Genomic DNA, 16782 nt, shown 5'->3' on the forward strand with positions numbered 1-16782 from the left:
CCAAAACCAACAATAAAGTATTCAGGGCCAGAAGGATAACACAGTTGTTAAATACAGTTTTGTTAGTGACACATGCCTCGTGTACAGGAAGTATATGCTATTCCCAAATTTACTCATCAAGCATCTGCCAGTCAGCGTTGTTGATCACTTCTGAGCCTCATGCAGTATGTCTGGCGGAATCCACTATCCGCAGGTGCCTACAGCCCACAAAATGCAAATTTCTTCTCTGAAGCAATCCAGCACAGGTTTGGTGACACACATACTTTCGTTTATTTGCACTCATCAGGCTTTCAATATGACATAAAATCATTGTAACATAATGCATTATTAAATATATTTTCCAACTGAAAAAGATAAACTTGACAGACTGTCAGCGAACATTTTCATACTTTAGAAAAGGTTTGTAAAAAGAAAGCCTGGAGTACATCCACCCATTAGTGTAAGTAGAGCTCACCAGCTATTCAGAGCAAGAGAACACGTGGAATGAGCTTGCCCTTTCCCTCCTTCTCCAGCTTGACTCTAAACAGAATTTGAGTATTGCTTCTGAATGTCACTTAGACAATGATTTCTGTGAATGTAGTTGAGTCTATGGATTATTCACAAAGCGTTTACTTGGGCTATTTGTTGGTTTCGGTGCTGCTTGGTCACCTTGATATAATGTGTTTTTTGCGCTTTCATGGATGACTGAGTATGTTTGTGGATAGGAAGACAAGGAAAAATGAAAGTTTCTAGAAGATTGTATGAGTACTGTTAGTTTGTTTGTGAGGAGTAGTTGTGAATTTGAGAGCTCAGAGCTAATTCTCAGGCCATCTTTTTCCCTGGTTCCATCCCTTTACCCCAAAAAATCAAAACCAAGAACTTTGTTGGAGCTGGGAGCTCAGGGATCCTTTATCAAGGTGTGCACTGTCAACTAGACAGAGGCAAGCCCAGTCTTCTTGCTGGCCATAGCCGGCCAGGGTTTCATAAATGCCAGGGTCCTCAGAGCTCTCTTGTAAGATGGAGATGTTGGACTTGAGAGATATCTGCAGAAGTTTCCATGCCTGAGGCATGCCTGTAAGATTTTTTTTGTTTGTTTTAATGAACTTAAGTTGCCCCAGTTCCAAGCTGATTTGACCTGTTTTGGTTTTTATTTTGTTTAATAGGGGAAAAGAGAATGGTAATATTCCTTCTGTGGAAAATTGCAACCTTTTATTTAGAGCTAGAATAGCTTGAAATACGAGGTTTTCCCAGAAACTGGAAAATCCAGATCTTAATGGAGGCTCTTTCTAAACACACTATTGTAATATTTGCTAATAACTACTCTATTGATTGCTGTTATAAATCAGAGCCACACATACTACTAACGTTGATTTCTGGTTTCCATGCAAACAACCATGAATGCTCTTGAGATATTTTTCCAGATGTCGATGAAGCTGAAAGTACATGTTGATCTCAGTTATTAACTTACATATCTGTTGTATCTCTGAACTCGGGAGGACAGACACATTCAGGTTTGTCGCCTCAGATGTACCACTGAGAACCTGGGACTAATACAGCTCATCAGTGTGAGAAAGCTTATCCACTGAGTGATGAAGCAATATCCAAAGATATGCAATATTCAGTTACACGTAGGTGCACTTTTTGGTTTAAAAAGACATGGCTGTTTTGATAAGAATTCAGTTATGCACAGAACTTTACAAAGCTATGTATGTTAATTGCTAGGATACTTCTTCCTTCTTCCAGAAAGGGCAAAACAGGGAGGAAAACCTGTTTGTTTAAAAATGACCCAAGTAGAAAGCTTCTCTTGTTGTTCCATTTCCATGTGAACATGCAGGGTTATTCTATTAAAGAGGTATTTTTCATTAAAATAATACGTAAATATTTTATTTAATGAATGTGTGACCTTGAGGCTTGACTTCAGTACACATGAAGTATTTTCCAATTTTTTATTACCAACAGTCTTGGTGAGCTGAAGAAATTTCACATCCCCTAAGGAGATTCCTTTGTACAAGTTTAGAAACAGAAATATCAAATGTTCTGTTCAGGTACACCTTTCCAGCTGTGATGCAGTACCTTGAGTCAGCATTTGTCCCTGCATATTCCTTTAGGCAGGAGTATCAAAGAAACCTCTGTTGTACCTTGCCATACTTCTAGCTACTAAAAATGGAGCTGTCAGCTTCCAGTTGCTAATCCATTAATTTTTTTTTTAAAGATTAGGGTTATTGTTGACAAGCGACAGAGCACCCTCATACAAACAGCTGGAATAGAAGATGAGCATGTTTCAAAAGAAGGAGACAAGATTTTCTTGGTGCATTTTTGTTTCAATATGAATTGTTTTGGAGAAAAAAAACCCTTTATTTTTTAAAATGGCTCCAGTGTAGCCTGCATTTGCATTGCCGTTGCTACACAAGAAGCATTTCTTTAGCTGATACAGTCTTCTGTAATTACCTTTCTGGACATAAAATGCCCTGGAGATGGAAGAGGAAAGGTCTCTCTTTTCTCTAACCTATAGCTCACTCTGAAATCAAATAATTCCTCACTGTGTAGAGTAGCCTCTTGGCTATACAAAAAAACCTTTTACCCAACATCTTTCTCTAAATATAACTTAATTGGGAAAGATTCGTGTCTTCTGATACAATCTTCTTGTCTTCAAATTTAGACCAATAGCCCAAGCAAATAATTTGAGATGAAATTCCAAAATTAATCCTAAAGAATATGAGAAAAAATGAATTTATAGAATGATAGAATGGTAGGGGTTGGAAGGGACCTTTACAGATCATCTAGTCCAGCCCACCTGTGCAGCCTGTGCCAGGACTCCCTTACCCTCACAGGAAAGCAGTTTTTTCTTATGTTTAAATGGAACTTTTTGTGTTCCAGCTTTATCCCATTACCCCTTGTCCTGTTGCTAGATACAATGGAAAAAAGGGATGCACCAACCTCCTGACACCAACTACTTATATACTAATATATACTAATATTAATGAGATCCCCCCTCAGTCTCCTCTTCTCTAGACTAAACAGCTGCAGTTCCCGCAGCCTTTCCTCATAAGGAAGATGCTCCAGTCCCCTGATCATCTTGGTGGCCCTGCACTGGACTCTCTCCAGAAGTTCCCTGTCCCTCTTGAGCTGAGGAGCCCAGAACCGGACACAGGACTCCAGATGAGGCCTCACCAGGGCAGAGTAGAGGGGGAGAGGAACCTCCCTTGACCTACTGGCCACACTTTTCTTGATACATTGCAGGATGCCATTGGCCTTCTTGGCCACGAGGATACATTGCTGGCTCATGGTTAGTTTATTGTCAATCAGGACTCCCAGGTCTCTCTACAGAGCTGCTCTCCAGCAGGTCAATCTCCAGCCTGTACTGGTGCATGGGATTGTTCCTCCCCAGGTGCAGGACTCTGCACTTGTCCTTGTTGAACCTCATGAGGTTCCTCTGTGCCCAACTCTCAAGCTGATTGAGATCCCACTGAATGGCAGCACAGCTTTCTGGGGAATCAGCCAGTCCTCCCAGTTTGGTGTTATCAGCCAACTTGCTGAGGGTACACTCAGTCATTGATGAAGATGTTGAACAACACTGGCTCCAAGTTCTTAGGTTGAAATTAATCCAACCAAATCCATTCCATTCTTTAGAGAAAAACTTAGATGTTTTTTTAATCTTACCTCTTGCTGCTGATAGATGGGAGGTTCGAGTGCCCGGACCACCCTGTCTTCCCTGCTCAGATGTTTAAATTTATTTTTTATCGGAATTTATTGCATATGTTTTTGACAGGGAACATTTCCACTTAGCTGAGGTTGAACGTAGGCGTGATTTCTGAAAGATGCAATGTTTAGAGGCATTTTTTCTTGAGGTGAGCAGTGTCAGGGAATTGAGGGTACTGCAGCTGATTGCCATTTCACTGATTCCCAGGTAAGGCTGGTCAGGGTAGTAACAGTGATTTTAATTTTGAGTTCTGTGGCTGCAGCCACTAGGGAGAGAAATGTACCTCAGTGAGTTTTTCTCCAATTATTTTGCTGTGGTAACAGAGATGAGGAGCAGGTCAGTTTTTCAGGTTTGTGTGGAGTTTTCACAGGATTGATTGCGACCCCAAGGCTTGGCTCTCTGTCGGTACTAAATGCATGACACCTGCATTCATTTGTGTCTGTTACGGGTAAAGACGATGTAGAGTTTTTGCCTAGGAGACCTGTTATCTGCGTTTAGGATATGAAATCATTCCCCCTTTTGGAGGATCACGGGGTACAGATGTTGTTTGATGAGGATATTGATACTGGTTAGACATCTCACATCGGGCAAAACACACATTGCTTTTAGAACCAGCTTATTTCAGGAGCTTAATTTTTATTAAAATTTGTATTTATTGTTCCATATTAGCATTACAGTGAAGCACATTTTTAGGAAAAAAATCTGCTTTTAGCAACTGTTATGACCATTGTAATGAAACCTGACTTTATTTGCCACAACCAGCTATGTAGGGGACTACTGAAAGAGGTTTTAAATATGTCTTGGTATTAGGAAGGAAAAGCCAATATAAAGGTTATTCTGTAGTTACCTATCACTTCATCATTCACAGTTGAAGGCAGAACACTAGGTTTCATACATACTCTCATAAATCACTGGCCTGATCTTTGTCACTACATTGCACACAACAATAGGACATATTTAGTTATTGTACCATAACTTGGCATAGAGACCAGGTTTAATTGAGTAATTAGGGATATTACATTTTTTCCACGCAAGAATGGTTTACAATGCAGTGTGAAGTCCATTCTTATCTTGAAGATTATTGCTCCAAACAATGAGCAAGAATTACAGCTCTTACATGAGAATGGTTATTTTTCTCTTGATTTAGCTATCGTTACTCAGTTACAGGAGAGTGTTGAAAATGAGATTGCACCGAGAAGGAGATAGGTTGCAACTTACACTTATTTTTTAAGTTTCTGATGAGTCCCTCTGAAATTTTCAAGTTTTTCTTCAGGGGAAGTGGAAAATGAGACTAAGCAGAGCTTTAACAGAATCAAACCAGTGTTGTCTCCACAGCTTCAACCATTTACCATGTTTGCTATTATTCTCTAAAACATGCCTTTTATTATCCATTACTGTTTATCCATTCATGAGGACTGTTCTTCAGCACTCCAAATTAAAATTATTAAGCTAAGTTAGTTAATTCCTACTATTGAAATTCTACCAAACTTTTTATTGAAAGGTATTACCAAATTGTATTGCTGTTACTACAGCAAAGCTTAGCCTTGCACCTCAACTAGAAGAATTCAAGCAAGTGACTGTAGTATTCTTACTTAAGAAAAACATTATTTAATAGCTCAAAACTGTACTTTTTATTTTCTTTCTGAGCAACATATGTTTCTATGGCTTCTGGGAGTGATCAGAATGTATCAGCAATCCATAGGCTTGGTTTGTTTCAGCAAACCTCCCAAACACAAGTTTTGCCTGCCTGTATTTCTACAAAGTTAAATCCCACCTTTCCCATGAGGACCTGAAAAAAATGAGAATACTCAAGATCCTGTTATCTTCAGGAAATCCAACTTAAATATTCTCAGAGAAAATCTGTGCTTTCAAAGCCTGTAGAATTCTGCTTTGCTTATTGACCTTGCCCTTTCTCTTCGCACCTCTAATATCATGGCTTTCAGAGACAGAGCAGATCCTTGCCTGTTCTGGGTCACTGTAGTATTCTAATCTCCAAAAGCGTTTTTGAGATGCGTTGGGTTGTTGAACAGAAGCTGAGTACATGTCTGCCTGTTCCATGTATGGAATTTCCTCATGCTAACAAAACTTTAATAAAGCATATTGAGAGACTTAAAGGTCAGAAAGAGCTTGGAATAGTTTTTCTTGATACTTTTTCTGGGTAATGATAATTTTGTGATGTAAAACACAAATCTGGAAGGAAGAACTGGCCAGGAACTATCTGAATATTGGTGCTTGCTGCATGTGGACTATAAAGCTGTTTAAGACCTTTGCAGTTGACGTGTAGCATGCAAACAGCTACATCATACGTAATGTTTTGGGTTTTTTGTGTTTGTTTTTTTAGTTAAAGGTCTGAACACTTTGGATCTCCCAGAAAGCAGCCCTGCTCTTTCTTCTGGTTACTCTGCTTGGAACTTGACCTGGGTCATGAGAGATACGTCTCCTTTCTTCTCTCACAGAGGACGACACAGTGAGTAGCATTTATATGTTATTCTCAAGAGGCTGTAACTAAGGATATCAGTATAATACTGGAACAAAGCAACACAAGTCAAATTATTCATGATAACATATCTCTACTGTCATCCCCGGACAGCACTAATAAGCCTTACTGCCCCTCACCAACCACACTGCCCATGGGCCCAGGAGTCCCATTTCATCCCAGTCCAGCCCAATGTGGCTTTGGCCATGACCATCTCTGTGGAGGTACCTGATTACCTGAGCTGCGCTAGCCTGCCCTGCTCCCTCAAAACCAAGACTGCAATTTTGAGTGATATATTGGATTTCAGTGATACTGTAAAGAGAGGAACTGTGTAACAAACTTCTTTTTTCTTGCCATTTCCTTTTGTAACATCCATCCCTTCCAAAATCTGGGAATCTGTTTCCATCTCTTCTTTGGAATGACCTATTTACTGACTATCCATAGCCATTCCACTGTAAATACGATGGCTGTAGTTAGGACGAGCCTGCATAAGGCAATATCTGACATGCAATCCAGAAAGTGACTGAAGTAGAATATATCTACTATATATCTACTACCAGTCTCTATGAGGGGAGATAGGGTGCTGAGAGGCTAATAAGATTTACTCACCCCAAGCCTGTAATTATCTGCTTGAGGGAAAAGTTTGACCTACCTATATGAAGGAGTCCCATATTTCTTCAAATTTATGTTGCAGCCTTTTATGTGGGCAATATATATTCTTTCCACTGGCATACAATATCAGCTCCTAGCTGTTGTACCTGCTTGAATGATGAGGACACACCAATTTCATTTTGGAAGGGACAGTAGTGCAATCTTTTTTTTGTCCCACTTGGTATTCTCAGAAGTTGTAAGAATGATTTTTAATTTATCCTTTATTACTTCTTCCTAAAGTCTTTTGGTTTGTCAGTAATACTATTCAAAGGGAAGGCTTTGTTCTTAAAATCTAAAAGCATTGATTCCATCTCACAGCATCACACGGAGATAAATGTATTGCATCTAAGCAGAAATGATTATCATGGTTTTGACTGGTGGCACAAGACCAAATTTTTCCATATTCCAACCATCTCTTTTGCAAGGAAAGGCAGGAATTTGATGAGGTGTTACACAAAGTATAGTCTTCATCCAGGACAAGTCTAAACTCTTTTCTCCCTCAGTAGGTGTAATTCAGGACACGTACCTTGAAACTACTGGAGAATTTTGAAGACAGGCAGAAGTAGTTTGATTTTTCCTTTCTTTGCACTTTAGCATTTCCAAAAGTTAGACTTGTAGAATCATAGAATGGTTTGGTTTGGAAAGAGCTGTAAAGATCATCTTGTTCCAACCTCCCTGCCGTGTCAAGGGATACCTTCCACTAAACTAGATTGCGCCAAACCCCATTCAACCTGGCCTTGAACACTTCCTGGGCAATCCACATCCACATCCTCCTGGACAACCTGTTCTGGTGCCAGAACCTCCTCTAAGTTGGCAGAACCTCCTTTAAATTAAAGGGGTAGCAGTAGCCTTCAAAGTCATTAATTTCAGACTGGAACACCCTGTAACATTGCTATGCAGACACACTTCCTGCCACCTGAGATATGCAGCATGTGGAGGGCTGATATGGGTATGTGAAATAGAGCCTGTAATCATAGCCCAAGCTCAAGAGGGCAATTCTTCAAATTTCTCTGTTCCTCTGCATACTTGCAGCTTATATACACCTGAATATTTATTAGTAAACTTTCCAGGGATCTAGATTTCTGTCTAGAATTACTATGAGCAGGACAAGGATGGATGCCTTTCAGCAGCTGATTATTTGATTTGGATATAAGCAGCTCTGTGAAGGGGCTATATGAGTTGTCTTAACTACTTTTTCCCTGTGTTCCACTATTGGAGAAATCTCTTTGATTGAGTAAATTGAAATGTAGTCCCTCACCTTCTGCCAAACAAAGTTCTCAGCTCCTTTGCTTGGAATTAAAAATTCTGACAGACTGCCTCTAGTAGTTCTGACAGGAACAGTGCTTGATGGTATCTTTGAAACTACATGCAGAAATCTCAAAAGATAATCACTGACACAACAGGATACAAGATTTTATTTCTATTGTGTCTAGAGGTTTCTAGATTTGTCTCTATCCAAGCATTGGTTAATTGTCCACCATCTCAAGGATGCAAATTCCACCTACCTTTCAGCAAATAAAGACTTTAAAAAAACATATGAAGTCAAAATCATCTGGAAATTCAGCCTGCAGGGCAGGAGGCACGTTTAAACCTCCATATTTTTATGTTTTCTTTTGTTCTCTTTGAGGTACACTCAGACTATTTCCTGTGGCTAGAACAAACTTTTAATGCATTCTGCATATGTGGACTTATGGTAGCATATTAATCTCACATTTGCAGCACTGATGGAACTCTGTCCTGAGGCTTACATGATTAACTACACCCAGCCACATATTTCATTTCTTGTCCTGGTTGGTTGAATATTAATTTTCTCTTCTGTATAGGTACTGTGTAAGAAATCAATTGTCCACTGCATAAAATCCATTAAGCTTCTGTAACAGGGGTTCCAGATGACGGTTGCCCCATAAGGCCTGGAAGCCTTCATGCACTTAATACGCCCCTCTGCCCCATTCTCTGCATCCCTCTGAGCCATCTAACAGCACTGAACCTGGAGCACAATCCTGGCAGGCTATGGTGGGAACTGCAGAAAGTGCTAATGATTGGAAAAAGAAATCAAATGTGATTCAGCCCACCCAAGTCTTGTTTTGAAACAAGAACACATTTCATGAGAAGAACAGGCATAAGGATTGCCATGGTGGACCATTTGGGAAACAGGAGATGTCTTTTGCTTTTTGATGCTTCTTATACCACCATGCTGTCTGTGTGTTTCTTTGCCAGATCCCCCAGTAGCAGCTGATCTCCTTGGTTGTTCTGAACCAGCTTTGTGCAAAATACATTTCTCAGCCTGTGTCAGACTTCTGCAATGCAGTTTACAGATTTTTGTATTCCCCTCCTTGAAGTTTAGGAAATAACGATGTTTGGGATTCCAAAAATAACTGGAACTAAAGCTTAGGGGGAAATAGCAAATTCAGCTGCCAAATGACTGGTGTGCTTGAAAATGTCTACAAAAGGTGAGTTCAGCAGAGGAGGAGCACATACCTTCAAGAGTGCATAATTATTCACAGCTTTGATTTAATAGGTACTAAAAGCATAATCCAAAGGATGGCCTCCATTAACAACTTATTAATAATTTCACTCAGCTCTATGTCTTCAGAAAACTAATTTGACAAGGTTGTTGGTTGGGGTTTTTTTACACTTTCTAATGGAACGTCATCTTGTGATGAGTTCATGATTTCCCAAATTGAGTTTGCTGAGGAGAAAAAAAAAATAAAAAAAGCATTGGACTAATTTTAGTGTGGAACAATTTGGGGTCATTCAAGCTGAATATTTGTTGCTCTGTAGCACAGCAGTTGCTCAGCAAGGTGTCAGATGATTATTATTTTTCTTGGATAGGTTGAGTGTGACTTGCTGAATTCAAGTGCTTATGTGCATGCATTCAAAATATTTCATTCGTGTGAGCTGGATACCAGATAGGTACTGCTGACGTGAAACTCAATGAGTCTGAGTGCAAAACAAAAGAGGAAGAGAAAGAGGACACCAGCCGGAGGAATTCATGCTACAGTTAGGTTCCCATGACTACTTCTTTTATAAATTTACAGTAAATCAGACTAATACTGACATCATCAAAATGATAAAGCTGTCATAATACATGGCTCAGCATGGTATAGTGAGATGCATGGGTATGAAATAATTGTTACAACAAATGTCTGTTTTGAAGGTAAGATAAAGTCAGGGGAGGAATGAAGAGAATGATACTTTGTCCCAGAGGAAGAATGAATCAATGCTTCAAGATATTGCAAAAGTGATGTATCCATCTTAGTTCAAACACATCTTTTTTGCAATCTTACAAGTATTCTAACATAAATGAACATAAATGGCCAAAACTTTCATTAACAGCAGTTATTCACACCAGATTAATAGAATTGCTCCATATAAAATAGCAGATATACGAGGAAAGGCTGCGGGAACTGGGGCTGTTTAGTCTAGAGAAGAGGAGACTGAGAGGTGATCTTATTAACATTTACAAATATCTAAAAGGTGGGTGTCAGGAGGTTGGGGATGAAGCTGGAACACAAAAAGTTCCACTTAAACATAAGAAAAAACTATTTCACTGTGAGAGTGACGGAGCAGTGGAACAGGCTGCCCAGAGGGGTTGTGGAGTCTCCTTCCTTGGAGGTCTTCAAGACCCGCCTGGACATGTTCCTATGCGACCTGATCTAGGTGACCCTGCTTCTGCAGGGGGGTTGGACTAAATGATCTCTAAAGGTCCTTTCCAACCCCTACCATTCTATGATTCTGTGACCCCCATATACGTATGCAAGAACTCGTGTATTTTTGCCATGTGCAGTGGTGCTGAAATCCAGGGAAAGGCAAATCACAGGGAAAGCAGTATCCACCTAGCTAAACTGAAGGCTGTGCTAAGCAAGAAAGAAGAAAAAAATCTTATTAGGGAAAAAAATTTACTTTCAAGTTATTATTTTCCTTATCTTCTCTTTCATCTGCAGATAATACACCCATGACAGCTCATCATTTCTTCAATAATAAAATAACATAGAGTAAGACAACAAATGCCTTTCTCCCTATCTCTCAAATATTCATTTTCTCTAGAGATCTCTCAAACTTCATGCAAGAGATTCCTTGTATGAATTGTCAAAATGTGACAGTTTATCCAACCACTGCTTTGCACTAACTGGAGCATGTTTTCCAACAGTCGCTGTTGGTCAGTACTTCAGTCTTTTGGCCAGAACTGGCACTTGGAAATGCACTTTCATTTACTGTGTTTGCTGCATGCATGGGAGACTTGGTGGACAAATGTTTCTTGTGTGGAGATGAGCTCTGTCACTTCTTAAAGCAGGAAGAATGAAAATGACAGCTATTACTGGTTGTTCTCCTGACACCACCTTCTTGCACCTCTCTCTGAGGCTGTCTTGAAAGACTGTCCTTATAATTGATTGATAGAGGAGTCCTGGCCCTCTTCCTCGTATCTTGATTTCCACTGAACAAAGCAGCTGTCGAAAATTTTGGTGATTCAGTCCCTGGTGTGCACTGAGGAGCTGGGTGGATATAAAGTATATACTGTCAATTTAAAGATTCTCTTAACAAAGAAATGAATGGTTGCATTATTGTAATTTTCTCTAAGCAGTGGCCCATCCAACTGTGGCTTACTCCCCAGAAGATGGATTTAAACACTTCTGGCATGAGAGAGCCCTGGGCTCCCCAGAGAGGCAGGCAGCTTGCCCTGTACTTGGCACCAGGACCCAAGCACTCTTCTCTCTTCATCTGGGCTGGTGAAATTATGCCTCCTGTGGGGAACTCTAAAACTCTTACCTTCAGAATGCAATCTAAGGTTAATAGCCCCTCCTAAAAGAAACACGAGTGCTTTTCTTTTAAGTCCGGTATCGAAGAGATGAGCAATGCTGGCACAGCTGACTCTACCCCTGCCCAGCAGCTAGTGTGCCCGTCCATATCCCTTCAGGATATTGGGGAGAAACCAGCTGTGCTGACATCTTCCTGGCATGCAGTGAGCTCTGGTGAACCCTCAGAGGCATGCACCTGCGAGGGCTGGCTGGCCACTGCTGGATCCCTTCTCTTCCTGTGCCAGTGCAGGCACAGCACCTCCCTGTTCTGCCAGCTGCCTGGGTGGGATGGGGTGCGACCTCAACCCTGCCAGCGAGCTGGGAAGCGTCTATGAAGCGAGGAGGTAGGATGAGGCCTTGAGCAGCAGCAGAAAACAGATAGGGCATCGTCTTGAAGCCAGGAAGGGCTCTTAAGCAAACAGGCGTCTGCTTTCACCAAGCCCCACCAGGGCATGTTCTGTCCTCTATCGTAGCCCAGTAGGCCAAAAGGACGCAGGTAAAGGCGCAGCTGCCTCATTCCATGCTGGGGTTTAGCCAAGGCTCTGTGCCTGTCCTGGCTAATGAGGTCACAAAATGGCCTCTGGGGCAATGTGTGGGTGAGGCTGGCTGGGTGTCGTGTAGGGCACAGAGTGGGGAGAGGCTCACCATGACCCAACTTCAGCACCCTGAGGGAACAGCAGCATTCCTGTCAGTAAACACAAGGTTGGGGGAGTGCACATGATGACCGTCTGGTGTGGAGGAAGGACACAGAGCAATAAGCTAACTTGCATTAAGTAGCTTTAAATTAAAAGGAGATCCCTGATGAATACAGGCTGCATCTCAGGGCAAGGAGAGGGGTAGGTGTGCATCTCAGCTGCTCTCCTCACAGCTTCACTGGAGGTGACTGAGGCAGATCAGGCAGGATGGATCACAGAGCCAAGCTGTTCAGAGCAATACTGTGAGACTCCTCCACTGCTGCCCCAGTTCCTCACCTCTCCTGTCATGCCATACTGCTGGTCTTGTATTTGTCAGCTCCTGGAGCTGCAACCAAAAGATCAGGTAGTTACTGTTGATGCAGGCGTTTGCTGAGGTACTAAGGTCTGGGGTGCCCAGTGGGGATACATCATACTGCCCCTTAAAATGTGCCGGTTTGCCCTTTCTCAATTCTGATCAATGGAAGTAAGTAGGTGAAAATGTCTCTTCAGGCTTGCTTTCTCAGCAGGAACAAGGCAGTTAAACACTGTGGTAGTTTTTGCACTTTAATTTCCAAGACATGCTGACTCCTTTTCCCTTTCCTCTTCTGTTTTCTTCTTTCCATGCCCTTTCCATCCTGTGGTGGATTTGCTCTTTTTAAATTGCTGCCATACCTCCAGTTGCACAGTGGAAAGGTGCCTCTAAGGATCCATTTGCAAAGAGTTTCACTCCTTCATTGTGCCAGTGGGGCAATATTCATTTCCGAGGGCCTGTCCTGTATTTGATGTCCTCCTGGGTGTTCAGCAGGTTGGTGAGCTGGCAGATAGAGAGCAAGGAGTCTTCTATTTATGCTCCATTTTCAGGGACAAATACTTATCGCTGCCAGGTTCCTGTATCACCCCACACATGTGCCTATGTATTAGTGGACAGAAATTTGGAAGAGTCTGATGAGGCAATTGAAACCCTTAGATTGAATGCTCTGTGCTCTTTTCTACCCAGAGGGGATGGGGAGGGCTTTAGGAGCTGGCTCTGTCCCTAGGATTAATAACTGGAAAATCAATTTGTCATTTCCTTGTCATAAATTAAAAGCTTATAGGCCTTATAACATGAGTATAATAGAGGTTAGTGAGTATTGATGGAGGTCTTAGAGCTCACTCAGCAGAGCACATCTCTACTATACAATTTAAATTATGTCTCCTCCACAAGGAATATCTGTCAATATTTGTAGAAAAAAGACATCCAGTGTGAGAATATTTTATCTGTTTCTACACTATTGCTGTGATTGTTGCTGCTGGAGTAGGTATGTTCTTGAGGGAGGTTGTGTTCCTGTTTTGATAGTTTTAAGTGACCTCTGCATTGCATATTTGTATCTTTAAATGTAGTACAAACTAACCATATTCAAGATGAGATGCCAATGATGACATACATCTCTAAGCTAGTCCTTCTGAGAATAGGGAACCTCTACCTGCTCCCTTGTTTATTGTAGTAAGGTGAGAAAGAACCACACCTTTTCAAAGGAGTGACCAGCTGAGAGTAATGGTGTCAGAGTGTTTTGTTAGTGTTTTGTTAGAGTCAGCAGACCAGGAGTGAAAAGGACCCCTTTAAGTCAGACACTTGAAGAACTAGAAAGAGGCAGTCTAAGAAGAAATCGCCTGCTGGTAAGATTTTTGTGGTTAAAAAGAAATGTGGTTTAAAACAAATAAACCTAGTCTGTTGTTGGGCAGCTGAAGAGAGGATAATTGGAATAATTTCTTAAAAAGAACAGGCCTTTTCTGTCTCTTTAAGTTAGAATATTTTTATTCTAAATAAGGCATGTTTCTGTGATGTGTAGTTACACAAATTATCTAAGATGATCCAAAAAGCAAATGATCCATAATCTGTCCTGCAGCACTGTAAAAGGATATTTCCTGGTGTATTATTTATATTGCTATTTTAAGTAATTTGTTTATTAGAAATGTCTAATCAGTTTAATTGAAACAGATGCAGTTGCCAGATATTTTAGTTGTTTGTGCACAAATTATTGCTGTTAGGTATGTTGATTAAAAATAAGCAAATTGGAGCACTTGCAAGACTCTAACATCATGAGACACACACGGTTTCCATTTCCTTTTCAATTGGATAGTAGCTCTATTTACTTTTCAGTCTATGATGGGTATCCTGTATCTTCTTATACACCAGAAATGGAGATTATCAATGTCTGTAGCCTTTCTTAAACAGGAGTTTACCTTAATTTGATTATAAGCATCACTTTTGTTTCCTCTTTAAGGGTATAATAATGATAGAATAGTCTTCTAATAAGTTAACTGTTCTGTCTCTATAGTGTTCAATAATAGAAGATGCAAAAGACTGTTGGTCAGGGGTTTGGATGGGTTTTTTTGCTATATATTTTAAAAAAGACTTCACAATTTACAGGAACTGAAATTCCTACAGAACCTTTAGGATCTGTCATGTCAGTGTAGCTGTGGCATTAGTGCGTATTGTGGATATAAAACTGTGTCATGTCTTAAAAAAAAAATCCACCTAATATCACAAACCCCTCTGCTTTACTGACTAGGCACACTATTCAAGTCCTGAAGCTTTATACCTAGTCAATTTATGTTGGTAGTAGATTTAAAAAATAATCACTAAAAGTTGCATTAGATTTAATTACCTTTCCTGCAGTGTCTGCTGTTTTTGGGAAAAGGGCAGAATGGCTTTTATTCAGCTTCCAAAGCCATAGGCTCCTTTTTTATGTGCTTACCTGGGCCAGAAAAAAGAAACTTGGTGTCCCATTTAAACACTGTAAGACAAAAGTAAAAAGGAAGGAAAAGGACTTTTTTTAAAATGCAGAGGCATAAAAAATGGCAGGTGATTTGTGTCAGCAATTATTGTGAAGGCTCTGTATTTGCAAATGTGGTTTGTATGGTCTTGTAGCAGCTACCACACCAAGAGCAGCTAGCTTATCAGTGAAAAAAATGTATGTATTGTGTATAATACTTTTTTTTTTTAAATGTATTATATTGTCAGTAGTGAAGGACGATGTGAGAGAAGAAAAGCCTGAGGGTAGGAAGTTAATGTTAGGCTTGGAAGATTGGATGCTGTTTGCCTAGATTTTGCTGTATTGCATCAGATAGTGTTTCTTTGTCATAATTTCTCTGTATTGAATAGGATAATAGCAATGAAATTTGTGAAATTGTGTGAAAATTATATGAGATTAATTTAAATAAATGCCTATGAAGAGTTTGGACATTATGGTGATGTGGAGGGACTACAAAATTCTGTAAAAGATGCAAGTACATTTTCCACAAATCTCAGTTCCAGATGTATGAGGCAAATAGTCTCCTCCTCTTTCAAGGAATAACTTGTTGTGAAGGCCATTCAATTTGACCACAACAGACACTTCAGATTGTGTCCACCTCTCTGTAGGGTACTCATTGCAAGGGAAAGAAATGGTTTTGCTACGTGCCTTTTTTCCTTTGCTTACTCCCTTCAGGCAGAGGCTTCAGTTGTCTGCAGGGGTCATAACACTAAACGTGATGACTGTTATTTAATCACATACCCCAATTAAGTTGTCTCAGTTGTAGGTCAGAGGCCTGCTGTTTTCAGGGCTCCACAATTGATTGATAGCTCTCTTTTGAGGAGGAAGTTCTGGAAATTGAGACTGAACAGGGGAGCTGAGCACTTACAGACACCATAATCACAGTGTCAGGGGGCAAGAACTGAAGGAGGAAAACGAGAGGGCCTTGTGGGTATCCATGGAGGGCTCCTCCGCTTGAGGGCAAGAGGATGAGAATGCACAAAGGCTTCTGTTACCAGCAGCTGGATAAGAGAGGAGTGGAAGCAAGCAGTGACTGCTGGAAAGCTTGTGAAAATACAAGAGATTGAAAGGGAAGAGAGGCCCATGAAGCATGAAAAAGTTGATTTGAAATGAGCGCTCTCGCTCTGAGTTGTCCTTGACCAGGGCTTTCCCCTCAACCAGTCGTTTCTGTCAAAAAAGTCCTTGCATGAGCTGTGTTTCTGCCCTCAACACCTTTTTTTGACAGTGCCTTGAAGCAGATAATACTCAAGGTGTTCTCCCTAACAGTTATGTTGATATGACTTCTGTAACATTGTTGAGAGTTTGATTGTTCTTTTGTCCATTTTGGCTTTGATACAAAGTTTAATAAGCTCTTAACACTTTATAGGGTTAAAGAAATGTTGGGTATGCAGTTTGGTTTTTGGGTTTTTTTTCTTTTTAAAGAATATCTAAGGGACTAGAAGCAAGTAATCAGAGATTTTGGTACTGTATTGTAGTAGTGAGCTGTTTAGCATGAACGTATCCACTGTTCCCTGATGCCTGTTTCAAAGTGTGCTTCATGTATTGTGACATTTATATTGATAACCTAGAGACCTGAAGAAGGTAGTGACTTGTGCATTCAAGTTTAAGGAAATAAGTATAATCTATGTTACTGCTGCTTGTGGGGTACATAGAATCGTTACATTATATGGCTTCCATAGTGTTGTGAAGCATTTGAAATGTCGAGTGAAGG

The 16782-nt window shown here is 40.5% G+C and overlaps 1 protein-coding gene across 1 annotated transcript in view; it reads left to right on the forward strand.

Annotated features, from left to right (window-relative positions):
- ALK (ALK receptor tyrosine kinase) overlaps positions 1-16782 on the forward strand; it is a 321490-nt gene that overhangs the window by 80376 nt on the left and 224332 nt on the right. Inside the window, exon 2 of the mRNA XM_061989641.1 lies at positions 6027-6146. Coding sequence (XP_061845625.1) covers positions 6027-6146 — 120 coding nt within the window. The remainder of the gene's footprint in view (positions 1-6026; positions 6147-16782) is intronic.

This window comes from Colius striatus, chromosome 2 (assembly GCF_028858725.1).
Source record: "Colius striatus isolate bColStr4 chromosome 2, bColStr4.1.hap1, whole genome shotgun sequence".
Classification (NCBI taxonomy): domain Eukaryota; kingdom Metazoa; phylum Chordata; class Aves; order Coliiformes; family Coliidae; genus Colius; species Colius striatus.